This window comes from Puntigrus tetrazona, chromosome 14 (assembly GCF_018831695.1).
Source record: "Puntigrus tetrazona isolate hp1 chromosome 14, ASM1883169v1, whole genome shotgun sequence".
Classification (NCBI taxonomy): domain Eukaryota; kingdom Metazoa; phylum Chordata; class Actinopteri; order Cypriniformes; family Cyprinidae; genus Puntigrus; species Puntigrus tetrazona.
Genome location: NC_056712.1, coordinates 16,145,712 through 16,160,014, shown reverse-complemented (window position 1 = coordinate 16,160,014; position 14,303 = coordinate 16,145,712). Strand labels below are relative to the sequence as shown.

The 14,303-nt window shown below is 40.1% G+C and overlaps 1 protein-coding gene across 1 annotated transcript in view; it reads right to left on the bottom strand.

The window, feature by feature from the left end:
• Positions 1–469: 469 nt before the first annotated feature.
• gpc4 (glypican 4) overlaps positions 470–14,303 on the bottom strand; it is a 33,952-nt gene continuing 20,118 nt past the window's right edge. Inside the window, exons 2-9 of the mRNA XM_043256828.1 lie at positions 13,617–13,775; positions 6,829–7,226; positions 5,704–5,869; positions 4,934–5,064; positions 4,694–4,840; positions 4,451–4,575; positions 3,258–3,430; positions 470–3,155 (exon numbers count right to left, since the gene is read on the bottom strand). Coding sequence (XP_043112763.1) covers positions 2,938–3,155; positions 3,258–3,430; positions 4,451–4,575; positions 4,694–4,840; positions 4,934–5,064; positions 5,704–5,869; positions 6,829–7,226; positions 13,617–13,775 — 1,517 coding nt within the window. The 3' untranslated portion in view covers positions 470–2,937. The remainder of the gene's footprint in view (positions 3,156–3,257; positions 3,431–4,450; positions 4,576–4,693; positions 4,841–4,933; positions 5,065–5,703; positions 5,870–6,828; positions 7,227–13,616; positions 13,776–14,303) is intronic.

The window sequence follows — 14,303 nt, the reverse complement described above, 5'->3', positions numbered from 1 at the left end:
TATCATTTATTAGCTACAACCAGCCCTTTGATGGCAGCCATATTGTTGAAATGGTCCTAAGTGAAATAATTTATGGGATTTTGCCCTAAACCTCAGACAAAACTTTCATGAGGAAATAGCAAACAAATACATAAATGAATAATAAAGGTCCCTACAAGATAAATTTTTACTAGTACATTAGTACATTTGGTCTTTTACAGGCAAAATCAATGTTATTTATGCTGGTTGATATTGTCTTATAGGCTTTTTGAGATGCTTATCTAATACACATTAATAGTCTGGCATCTTCATCTCATCTTGACAGTTTGTTGACTTAACTCCGCAGCTTAATTAATGGCTGATTAATCAATGCTCACGATTGTTTCAACTCATCCTTTGTATTCTTGTGTTTTACTAATTGGTCTCTCAAAGAGACTTTCGAAGCATTTCAGGAAAACTAATGGCGGTAAAGCAGAGACGACACACCAAATTTAAATATCTGCAGTCTTTATTTCAACAAGACTAAGAAATGTTTAATATAACTTTTCTCTTACATTTTTAGCATCTATCTCTTTGTTTCGCCCATATTAAGCACATACTCTGAATGGGTAAAATCTGATGAACATCTCTCAGAGACCACTAAAACGACTGCTCATTATTTACAATTTTTTTCTTTTCTTTCTTTAGTCTCTCTCACTCCTCGTCGCAGATGACTCCACTGATGTACAGGGCTGCAGGCCCTGCGATCTGTCCACCTGAAGGTCAGCATTCAATCTAAAGACGACATCGCAGAGGTTCATTCAAGAGTCTATGTCATCTTCACACCGCCTCGGAGTAGCTTGGCATACTAAGAACAAGACGCTTCCTTTTCCTGGTCGTTACATCAGAGCCATCTTAACATGTGACAGCGGGAAGCTTTGGGTCAAAAGTATATAAAACAAAACAAAACACATATTGCTTTCTACTCATGGCAGCACATCAGACTAATGCATAAAATACATAACCGGTCTGAGGTGCGAAGCACTGCTGTGAAGATCAGGCTCATGAAACCCTGACAATGTCTGAGGACTGGCCATTCATCCATAGATACCGAATGAACCTCCAAACGAATGTATGAAAATAAACGTAAGAAGTATGCATGTCGCAGATAAGATTAAAAGCATCATTTAAAACTCTCTTGCCGTGAGGTATTTGAATGCCAATTAAAAGTGCATGTGACATCAGGAACGATCAAGGACCGATGGCCAGCCCTGTCCTTGCATCAGCTTGTACAATTTTCACAATCCCCTTACATAAATCTATAACGACAAAACAAATGCTTACGGTAGCTCGGTTTAAACAAAACAAACAAACAAACAAAAAAAAATCTAAATATTATGCAACATGAAATTTGAAGCCAATATAAACCCATCAGTTAAAGTGTGAATTCATTAGAACGCATTCATCTACAGACATAAATATTTTGAATACTGAAATCAAGATACCTAGGAAAGCGATGCTTGTGAATGCCTTTTAGAGAGACACGTGGTTAAATAACTTACTGTACAAGAGCGAGGGGAACTAGTTTTACTGAGAGGAGGGTGAAAAGCCCTTGAAGATCGAGAGAGATTTTCTTGAGACGTCTGAATGGGAAAGCGCATACATAGCCACTTTTGAAACTAGTGTTGAAACATGCCACACACGCCGTCTATTGCTCTATATGAGGAATGGTTTTATAATGTGTACCGACTTTAGATATCAATCCAGAACGGGGGGAAAAGGCTAGACGATTTATGTTACAAACAGAAATGAAGAAAAACCAAAAAAGGCCACCCAACCTCTCGAATTAGCACCGTCTGTCACTGTGTAGTGATATCTGTAGCAGTACCTATCATACAGTTTTATACCTTACAATACACTTCTAGCAAAATAAACACCTCCACATAAAACCCTGTGTAAAATTCCTCCAGACAGCCCAGTCTTAAGCCATCTTCAGCATACGCTCTTATCCAGCCGGTCCAGTAAAAAACAACTTTACTCAGGCCACTAAGTCCACATCATGCAGAATACATGATCATCTTTGAGGGAGCCACCGAGGCATATTCAACATTCAAACAGACCTTACCCAACCAAAGCTCCTTCTTCATCACGCACTATTAAGTTATTACCGAAGACTATATTCTCAAGTTATATATTATACTGCCAAACATACTTGGGATGATATGGGGGGCTGAGAAAGTCACAGAAAAATAAAATAAAACAAAAACACTGTGTGTCTGGGATCGTCTAGTTTTGACTAAAAGGCAGCACTGCATACATTGTCGTTGTTTGCAACCCATTTCTGAATTAAGGCATCATGAAGTTTTTATAATGCTCTAAAATTTAGGAACATATACATACATATATATATACACATGATCTGCAGCCAACCAAAGCCTCAATGCACACCAAATGTGTGTGTGTGTGTGTGTATATATATATATATATATATATATATATATATATATATATATATATATATATAAATAGTACAGATTTGTTTAAATCATACGTGTTATATGGGTTAATTAATTGTTTACCTTTTATAAAAAGCGCTTGGATGATATACACAGCCAAACGTACACACCATCCACCCAAACACACACTCAATCTGACTTGCTTTAAAACTAACACTTATTTAAACCATAACCTAAAAAAAATCATGAGTCAATTCTGGACACTACAGACATGGAGGAATAAAACCCAGCTGATGTGAAATGTGGCGTGGAAACATATAGCTGTACATAAATGAAGTCCATTCTTATAAACACAAAAAATACACTGAAGGGAAGTTATTTAAGTATTAATAACTTGAGTGTCTTCCCCAGATGGCAGGCAGACGGAGATCCTGAAAGCAGTGTCTTTAATGTCCTATGGCAGTTTTCTGCTCTCTTGTTCAAATTCGCACAAACACACATTCTCTTCCTCTCTGGGTCAGTCTTATCTCGTGTGTGGGGTGAGCAGGGCAAGCAGGAGTGCCGTCACAGCCAGTGTCAGGCTGAAAGGTGCCAACCGTGTACCACTAGAGGGCTTTCTGTCATGTTGAATGATAATGCGAGGTTTAACGGGCGCTGGGGTGGAGAAGTAGATGTCCCCGTCACTGTTGCAGTTTGGTGAGTCACAGCCGCTCCCGCTTTCCTCTCCACTGCCGACATCCTCTGAAGAGCCACGGACAAAAAAAAATAAATAAATAAATAAAAAATTATAATAAATTTCATACTGAATTTCACTTTAACTAAACCACCAGCGATGCCTCTTACCATTGACAAATGAGATGTCAGTGCCAGTGTAAGCAGCCTTAAGCCAATTGGTCATTTCCTTCAGCACTGATATCTGCCGCCGAATCGCCATGTCTGGTTTAGTGATGTCAACTTCCACATCAGGATTAGACACCTGATTGGCTAAGCCGTTGCCTATGACGACAGATTCGTACCTGCATGTGAAGAAAGGAAGGAAAAGGTGAGGGGATGGCTGATGGAGGAAAGAAATGGATGAATTTTGCTGAATCTGGGTTAGTGAGCAATAAGAGTGTCTTTTAAAAGCTCTTAGAAATGTACTCTTTGTATCTATGTTGGTTTTCAAACACACATACAAGCATACATACATACAGCAACACTTACAGAACAGGACACACTTCTCTATTAACTAAATTCCTAATTTGCTGCTTATTAATAATTAGTAACATAGTTGTTACGTTTAGGTATTGAATGGGATTAGGGATGTAGAATTAAGCATTATTATGTGCTAAATTACCACTAATAAATGGCTAGTATTCTAATAACATGCATGCTAATAAGCAACTAGTTACCCTAAAAAAAAATGTAACCATATATACCATTTTCAAGAAATATTTCAATATAGCCATGTGGTTTAACAAGTAACATCTTGTTTTCTCTTACACTTTCCCTTGCAAGTTTTTTTTTTTTTTTTTTTTTTTTAAGTAAGGTTAAGGTGAAGTAAATCACATGACCTTGCATTGTCATTAAAAGATCAAATATTGATATTTATTTTGAAGGCTTATTTTTAGCATTTCTGCCTTATTTTATTAGGATAGAGGAGGGGCAAGATTGGGAAAGGTCTGTGAGCCGGGGCTGGGATGTCTGAATTGCAACTGTGCTATATGTTGTTATAATAATGACATAATTTCCTTTTAATGCTTAATTTTCGCCCATGATATTTGAATACTTTTTTTGAACAAAAGTTTTTTAAAATGTAGTTACACCGGTTATTATTGCTCGTCTAAGAAATAATAATAAAAGATTGTCAAACTACTATGAAAATTCCATTCTTAAAATTAAGGAATTTTAATGAGAACAGATGTAGCGCTCTGAAATTTCTGACTTCATTTTAATTTGCTAATTCAAAACATGAAATGACATGAAAATATATTACATATGAAGAGCAAGTACAAACTGCAAATTTAGATAACTAAAAAATAGTCTCATTGACCCACCTGCTTTTTGCCGTTCCATTCCAGCATTCATCACCGGCTGCAATTCTTTCTCCAACACACACAGTGTCAGGGAGGGTGGACCAGAACTTCTTGGCGTGCTTTAATTTCTTCTTAACATCCATCAACTAGAAAACAAACAGTCTGCGTTACAAAAAAGACATTCTGATCGGGCGAAATCATTTGACATGTTTTTAAAGAAAACAGTAGTTATAAGAGTGATAGTAAAGAGTCCATTATCCTTACCAGTCGGTCAAGACTGGTGCCAGCAGCGGTGGTGGGTCTGGCGTCAGGACTGTACGGTCGGAAACGCCCGGGGAAGCCCGAGTCTTTAGGAGAGCGCCGGGTACGGAAAGCCATGTTGGGTTTGGGCTGTCCACATCCCTGAAACACCTGAAACAGACCAATAACTGTCAATACATATGCACCAAAATGAAATAAAACAGGTTTTAGATGTGATATTTTGAAAAGAAATTAAAAACACACCTTCTGTGAGACCTGTATGCTGTTTTCCTGCATGTTCATGATGGCGTCTGAAATTTTCACGTCTATGGGATCCATGACTGACTCAAAGTTAAAGGGTCCCTCCAGTCTCTCAGCAAGACCCAACATGGAATCTAAAATTCATTAAATCCAAAATAAATTAATTGCTTTAAGAGTGTTCCCTTTATTAATGCTTTATCAATGCTTTCGATCAACCATGCCCAAAAACCGCTGTCATTTCTACCACTAGAGGGCAGCATACAGTCATCAGTCAAGGCTAAGCTCTTAAGGAACTGTGGGCTGTTGTGAGAACAGCTTGTTAAACAGTCAGCATCTTGAACAAGGCGCCCCAATTACGACCAACCCCCGCCCCACTAAACTGACAGGCAGGGTGAGCAAAGCCAGTCCCAGAGTCCCACGAGCCAGGAACACTTTGCGAGAGCGCACGAGAATGTGTGATGGGACCTGAGACCACACGGCCTTCAGAGTCACAAGAGGGCCAAAACACTTCATGAAACACATGCGTGGATAAAAACAGAGCCGCTCCCTTGTGTTCACTCCTAATCCAAGTCAATTCCAATTCAGCCTTCAAGCTGAGGCTTCGCATAAATTGTTTTGGCCTCGGCGCAAGTGGAAACCATTTCAATGTGACCTGTTCATTTTTAATCTGCGTTTATGATACACCTCTGCTTAGTTGCGGAAAACTGGCTCCATTATATTTAGTAATGGTTGAGTAATAAATCAATTACTTGAGCCATTTAACACTCTCTTACCAAGGAAGTTGTTCCACTCGGTGTCCAGATCGGCCTGATTGGCCAGACAGCCTCGCATGACGTTGAGACAGTAGTTCTTGCAGGGCTTCAGCGCCACCTGGCCGGTACAGTACGGGCAGTATAACATCTTCATGGCTGCGCGCACACAATTCGGTGAGGCGCTTACCTGAATAAGAGGACGAACAAGAAAATTGAGCAGAGTCAGCAAAGCAGACACAGGAGGAAAAGGTTAATGAGTTTGTAACCTAATTCATATGCCTGATGCTGCTGATAAAACTCTGAAGAGAGAGCATCAGCGACCCCACCACCTTTTATAAGGTCACTGCTGAAGTTGTGTTTGCTCAATTTGTCATTGCAGGTTCAATTGCTTCTACTAACTCACTACACACACAGAGAGGCCTTGGCCTCTGATCTTTTAATGCTGCAAGATAAGCCCTGATTGGTCCATCCAGGTGTCCACCTTCACATACTGATAAACCCTATACAAAACCTGTACTTTTGATCTCTGACTTGCGTAATAAACATAAGCCTCTTTGCTAGCCAGAGTCAACTGTTGGGTCTGGGTATTAATGAAGATTTTCCTGTTTCAATTTGTTTCTGATTTACAAACTCTCGAATTGATTTGATTCTGTTGCATTTTTATTTTGATTTGCTGGAGTATGTCAGACATGATTTTGCTTACATAAAAACATTATCTGTTTGCTGATGTTTTAATCGGGACTGATCCAAACCTAATTAAACTTATACTAAAAGATAACTAATACCATCCATCCATCCATATAAACTAAGCATTCATATACACAAACACACACACATATATATATATATATATATATATATATATATATATATATATATATATATATATATATATTGTAGCATTGTATAAATGAGAAGGCATGTACACTTACTAAAAATTTAAGTCAAATTTAAATGAAAACTGAAAATGTATTAACTAAATACAAAAAAAAAATTACCCTTTTTTTCATGCAGCCCTTGAGGACAAGTAACATTTCTTCATATTATTTTGTCTTGGTATTGCATCACATTCAAAAATCATTTTTTTAAATTAACTTTAAAAAGGAAACTTTAAAAAAACAAAAACATACAAATACAGTTTCTCACCATGGAGACTTTGCCCACCACCTCAGGCATTAGTGCCAGGCCGCGGGTGAACGTGCGAACCGCGATGAACGACCGGGTCAACTGCAGGCGGAGCTTGCGTGGAACGTCGCCGAAGGGTTTGAGCTGCTCCATGTGCCTGCTGACGCACTCCATGTACGAGTCGCTGAACTCATACTGCACGTTGACCAGCCGGAACATGCGCTCCAAAAGCTCCGTCCAGAAATCGGTTAGCATGTCGTCCAGGTTGACGGCGCTGCTCCCGTGGCTGTAGTAGCGGCGGAGCTCACGGAAGAACTGCTCGAAGAGCTCGGCGTTCTTCACATACATCAAGCCGTAGGTCCGCACGAACATATCATTGAGAGATTTCTCTGCATTGTTTAATAGCTCTCTGAAGAATTCTGTAAAAAAGAGATAGCAAGAGTTGGTTAGATGTAAATGTCAAAAGGTGAAGTGCATTCCTCATGTGGCACTTGCTGGAGTGAATGTTCTGATGAGAGGCATTGAGTATAACAAATAAATCCAATTAGTCCATGTAATATATTCTTATTCTAAAGCCATATGAAAGCGAGTGATCTTTCACTCACTGTGATTCTCAAATAAATTATAGCACTGGTTTGACATCATGTTGTTATAAAAGACCAATAACGATCAATTTTGGATTGAAGTTGGATCGGTTTATTAAAGTCATTGTCTTCAGAAGACCTGGTTACAGGCAAAGTAATCCAGACTACATTTACAATGATTTTTCATCCATTTTTAAAATGTGACAGATGTGACCGCTGTCAGAAAAGATCTCTGATTCATTAAAAACTCCATTTGGAACAACATGGTGGGGAGTAACTAAATGATGGTCATTTTCATTTTTTTGAGAGAACTACTGTTTTAACATTCATTAGGTTTACATTTTGCAAATGGGTATTTTTGGCAAGCTCTTATTTCTAAAGTATTCTCACATGAAAAATAAGCCACAAGATAAGAAACGAGATCTTTACATCTTATCTTAAAAGAATGTGCACTTGCTGGCCATGAACACAAACATAACAGATATGAATTAGAGCACATGTGTAACATGGAACGGAGCGTGCACGCAGAAAGACTTCACTTCAGAAAAAGCACACAGACTGTCAAATTCAACACGTATAAAACGAATTGTTATTAACTTTGGAACGTCAGCTGGCAGCAGGTCCGTGACTTTGTCATTACAATGACGCTCGAGAGACAGCGATTTAGTGCACCGCAGAGCCCTCGCCGAACTTGCTCTCACTGACTGGAAAACCTACCAGGACCGCAAGGGAGGCCAGAAAAGCACACGGTTATTATCTAAACAGATTAATGCATATTCCATTTGACCCAACGCGAGGTTTTCGCTCGCTACGTTCCAGGAAAATAACTTTTGTGTCTAAAGGAGAAAGAGCTGAGGAGCGCAGAAAGGATGAAGGGCAGCTAACGTCTCGCCCATCAAGCCGGCTGAGGCTGACCGCCATCAATGGCATTTTCCTGTTGTCACATTCCATTCGCTTTTCTTTCTCTCCGCACCGCTCCCGCTCCGTCCTTCAGAAGGCTTTTCAATAGGATTACTGAATAATGCTGACCCCCTTCCCCGAAAACGGACCTGTACCCCCCCTCCCCAAAACCCTCGCACTCGCTGACTCTCTCCTGCTTTCAGTTCATCAGTGGCTTCAGAAGGCTCTCTTCATTGGAGACTGGGAACAATGCCCTACTTCATCCTGAGGAATGTCAGGCCCCCTTCCCTCCCAGCCTCCCCAAATAATCCAGCCCCTCTCTCCCATGAAACCCTCTCTCTCTCTCTCTCTCTCTCTCCGGGCCGGCAAACCCTACTTTCTTAATCTGAACAAAATGAGAATTCCAAAGAAACTTCACCTCTCTTCCCGCTCTCGCTGCGCAAAGCGAGCCATTTGTTTTCCGCCTTTGTATCACCTTTCTCCTCTCGCTAAAAGCCCGCAGCACAGATGCCCTGCGCATAATGAGCAAGACTTTGAAGTGTTAAGTGGCTGTGCATCTGTGTTCTCGTAAACCGTCTTTCACTACCCATAGGCTTCGTCGACACAAACAAGACACCTCGGGTTTATAAACAAATAAAGCACGCTGTGCCGCTGTCAATTCCACCTCAAGCAAACACACAGCCGGCTGAATGACAAGAGGTGTGTGTGAGAGAGACGGACAGGGGAATGCGAGTGTATTTGAGGGCTTTTCTAAATGCCCCCATCCTGCTGTGTAACCACGGATACCGGAAACACCGCAGCCCTCGCATTTAGCTCCCCTCCCACGAGTGGCCCTCGGCCCCTGGCCCCACACAGGGAGAGAGATAGAAGGCACCCAGCTCCACGCTCCATTGACAGAGATTAAACCTTAAGGGCCACAGCACCCGCCTTCCTCCAGATCCCCAGGAATGCCAGAGCTGTCACAAGTTTAAAGTCAGGGGGAGGAAAGAACGAGGTGAGGATGAGGAGGAGAAGATTTTCCAGGTTTGCAAGTCAGTGTGCCATTACCAAAGAAAACATGAATTTACATGAGCCACTTGTCAGAAAAGCGCTTCAAGGATGTGCAGACTAAATCACAGTCAAGTGAAAGATTTCTGTAGTTCTTGGAAGATTTTTCTGCATATGCATCAAGGCATGACTAGAAACATTTATACTCCAGCTAGATGCAAAAAAAAGGGTTTGTGAAACTGCTTATGGGTCGATGGCACTTTAGTATAGGGACCAATTCTTTCTATTAACTACTTGCTTATTAGCATGCCTGTTATGAACATATTGTCAGTTTATATGTGCTTAAGCACATTTACTGCATGGCACTACTTTACATCGTATCCGATGCCTAAACTAGCGTTCTAACTGTTAATAATCAACAAATCAAGAGTTTGCGGCAAAAGTCGTAGTTAACGGTTTGTTAATGTTGAGAACTGGACAACGTGTGTCAAGCTTTTTTGTAATTAACAAAATTTATTACAATTGTTTCAAATATGGTAACACCTATTAGTTGCATATCAGCATGCATATTACAAAAATATCAACCATTTATTAGTGCTAATTAAGCACATATTAATGCTTTATTCTATATCCCTAATCCTACCCGATCTAATTACCATCTAATAATAAGCAGCAAATTAAGAATTTATTGAGAGAAAAGTTGCAGTTAAAGCAGTGATGCACAATTTGAAAATATTACTATAAAAAAATAACTAAAAATATTAGAGACTATTCAGACAGATCTTTATGATTGTGTGTCAAGGTTCGCAATTCTCAAAATATCATTTAATAAACGTTCCGATGAGAAAGCAAGGCTCGTTTAGTTTGTAAGATGTCACAGGAAAAAGATTTGTTAAAACATAATAAAAAAAATTGTTTAAAAAATTAAGACATACACTGACATGTTTACAAGGTGTGTTGAAAATGTTATTACCTTTCGTGTCATGTTACAACATTTTTAAACTTTTAAACCATTTTTTAAGGAAAAAAAAGCATAACATGTTTGTTTTCAATGACTTTAAAAGATTTTCCCTTTTCTTTATCATTGACACCAAGTCGAGCATAAAGCAAAGTCCGTCATCCACCACCCCCCCCACACCCTTTCCTCTCCACATCCTTCCCAACATAACTGCTGAGATTTTGGGACCCGGTGTTGTAAGCGTTACAGTTGGAGGGGCGTTACTCAGGCATCCTACTTCGTCATTAAAAGACACTTTATGATACACGGGAGCCTGCCAACAAGCGGACTGCGGACCTCCCTTCTGATTTTTCCATTAAAATGGCCTTCCCGCATCGGTTTGGAAATGTGTGTGAAAGGTTATCCGGGAGGGTGAACTACAGAACCGTATTACAATATATCTGAGGAGGAATGAAAAGGGCTGTTTGGACTCAACAAATGCCTCAAAACAGGTCCCAAATCTCTAAGCGTGTTTCTCAGATATCCAGAGGAGGGAAAATTCCTTATTCGCTGTCCCGCCCTCCACACCATCTTATTCCTCTACTCATCCCCCTTTGATAACTCTTCTTTATCCCATGCAGTAATTGTTCCCCATTTGTGCCAATTAGTTGCTCAGCTTCTTTCTTTCCCTGTGGGATTTCAAACCCCCCTGCAGAGGCGTCGAGGAAGAGAATTTGGGTAGGGGGTTAATCCTAATTCTTACAGCGCAATCGCAACTCCTCCAGACGGGGTCACCTAGACCCAGACCGGACGCATGGGGAGGAACAAACACACCAAGCTCTAGAGGAAAACTATTTCTGGTAGGGGACTTAATTGCCCGTGACTCCAACCTCGAGGCTTTGAAAGCAGAGGCTGCTTCCAGTGAGCACGCACCCAAACTCACTTAAGAGTGCTTAAATTAATTTCATCTTAATGACATCTAGTCCCTGTGCTGATAGCGAACATGTTTAACCGCATTTCCTGCAGAACAAGTTGCATGTAACCATTTAGTCTTCATTACTTACTATAAATACATTCACCTCTGCATCCTGTAAGACTGAGCTGCACAGAGGAAACGTCTGTGTTTGCGCGTAAGTGAGGAAAAAAATGTGTTTCTTCTACAGCGAAAAACGCTCTCAAAGACTTCTCAAGCATCTCATTTACACCTTAGACGTTTCCAGAGCGAAGAAAATACTTACGTTCAAATGAAAGAACACATTGAGGGTGTCTTTGTTTGTAAGCATAAAAGCTACTGGTATTTTAAGGCCGTTTAGCTCATTAAGTCACATGCCAGGGTCTAGTGCACATTTTACGCAGACTGGCGATTCAGAGCGTATTCCCACGGTAAGAGTTCAAAAGACCTGAGAACCTGGAGATGGAGGAGAAATGAAAGGCATAACAGACTTATGGCAGAGAGAAAAGGGGGAGAACAGGGACAAAAGGCAGCAGAGAAAAAGAGCAGAGGAGGAGGCGGGCGGGATCTGGCCACCGCCGCATTCCGACACGTCACATTCCTGCTCACATCTGGCTGCAATACACACCATCCCTGTTACCATTCACTCCCTGAAGTCTCACTTTCTTTTTACATTCACACAAACAGGCAATCTAGAGCCGACCAGGTCACCTCTCACTTCCATCAATGTTCCCTGCAAGCCATCACCTCTGAGCCGGTTCCCTTCCTCCGCAACAGGGATGTAAAAACGTGTTATTCAGTACCAAGATTCCACCCAAAACGTAAATGTAACAAATTAACCAATCTAATATGCCTGATAGTCTTGTCTTTTACCATCAAACACTGACAAGAACAAGAAAAATGCGTTACACTATATAGAGAGATGAATATGGTACTGCAGGCACTCACAGTCAAATGTGAGAGTGCATTCAGTTATCTAATATTAAAGGTTAACCTCTCTCATGCGATTAGTAACTCTACGAATAAAGATTTCTCATGTTATTTATGTTACATGTTACATTTTTTTCTACATTTTTGCTGTCACACTATCGAACAGTGCAATTTTCATAAATGCATAAATGCAAAATATAAGTAATGCAAATCTTTTACTTGCTAAAAATAGTTTAATAGCAATATTATTAATAATTCAATTCAGTTTTAGCAATTATCATTATTATTATTATTAATTTAACAAATAACAAGGAAAAGAAAACACTGCCTTTTAATCATTTATTAAATAAGTCAAATAAATGTTAAATAAATAGCATAATATTTAATAATAAACAGCATCTTTTTTTTTATTATTAATAGAGAATTGTAATCATTTTACTGGTATTACTTTTGACTATTGAAAATGTAGTATTATGACAACACTAGTCCACACAAATACTCACATTATCATCAAATGCTGTTACCCATTTAGGAGTTTGCTTCAAATAAGCCAGAACATCATAACACACCCCAGCTCTCGCAAAACTTGCCAGAAAACAGACTGTGTTGAGTCCATCTAAAACCGCTGGGCTGCTCTGCCAGAGGAACAGAGCTTTGGTAAAGCTTGATGGCCACATGTGAGTTAACATGGGTCTCATTTAGAAATAGCTGTGGCTCAGAGCGGATGGGTGACGAATCATGTGTGAGTGGAGGGAGATGTGCCATCAGCACTTCATTTTTCCTTCCTTGTCTATCCAGTCATTGACCGATCAATCCAAACACCATCTCACCATTTCATTTCAGAGGCTATAAGCCGTTACAACCCTGGCTCGAATCTAGCTACCCAGAGAGATGTTTTTCTTTAAAATGCACCCTTGATGAACTCGAGCTGGATGCGTGTGACAAGCCCTTTAGTTTGTCTTACTTTTCCTCATTTGACACACTCTTTATGGCATGAAGAGAAGCAAACAAGCATTATAAACCAGGCCAGTGTGTGTGTGTGTGTGTGTGTGTGTGTGTGTGAGATAGCCAGCAGAGCGTCTGTGGGGTTTTCCCCCTCTGAATGAGTCAGCAGTGTCGATGCATGTTCCCATGCACCCCTCTGCCCTGCACTGGGGAAACCTGATCCCGCTCTCCCAGCCTGATATTCACTGCCACATGTACTGCAGAGAGGAAGCCAGGCCTCTGCATGTGTGTGTGTGTGTGTGTGTGTGTGTGTGGTCTGCCTGCAAGCCTGAGAGTGTGTGTGTGTGGCAGATGACTGCGGGATGTTGAGGGACAGGTGGAGAAATGGATGTATAGACTGTGTGTCTGGCAGCCGGGGGTGTCTGTCAAACTAACTGTAACAGTGTATGGAAGGGCAGCAGGAGAGGATCAACAACTGATTAACCGACAATATCACATTTTGATGCAAATGACAAGCAAAGCGTTCGGATTTGGAAGATTTGCATGCGTGAACGTGTGAGAGAGCTGTACTGACGGTCAAAGTGACGGTGCCTCTGGGTAAAGGTGCTTTGCAGGTTGGAGCTGAGCTGATGAACGGGGGCTTTCAGGTCCGTGCGGCTCTGCTGACTCAGTTTCTCCTCCATCTCCAGAGTGCAGCAAGAGAAACCTTGAGGACACACCTTCAGATGATTTCCTGAAAAAGGCAGAGAGAATTAAGAAGTGTAAATGGAGTAAAAAAAACAAACCAAAAAACCCCCAAAAAAAGTCTAACAATATAATGTTTTTAAAATCTATTGTTTTTAAAATGTTAATTACTAATAATATTTTTTTAATTGTCCTAAATGTAATATATTTTTAATTGAATTAAAATTGTAATTTTACATGTATTTAAATTTATTAAATTTTTAATAAAATTTAAAAAACGTAAAATGTAAAAATTGGGGTAGTGGTCTCAGACTTTTGGACCCCACTTTATAATGTTATATAACGCTTTACAACGCCAAAAAAGCATTTTAAATCTTAAAGAGTCATTTTATTTACTCGTTCCTCAACAAAAGAATTATGTCTAGACGTTTGGCAACCCGAAAACTGAAAAGCTAACATCAAACTCCTTTCCAATACAAATCACCCAAAGAACAGAACCGAACACAATGTGCTTACAGTATAAAGTGAGCTGACAAGCCACAGGCATCCAAGATAAAAAGCAAAAACTGAATATTCA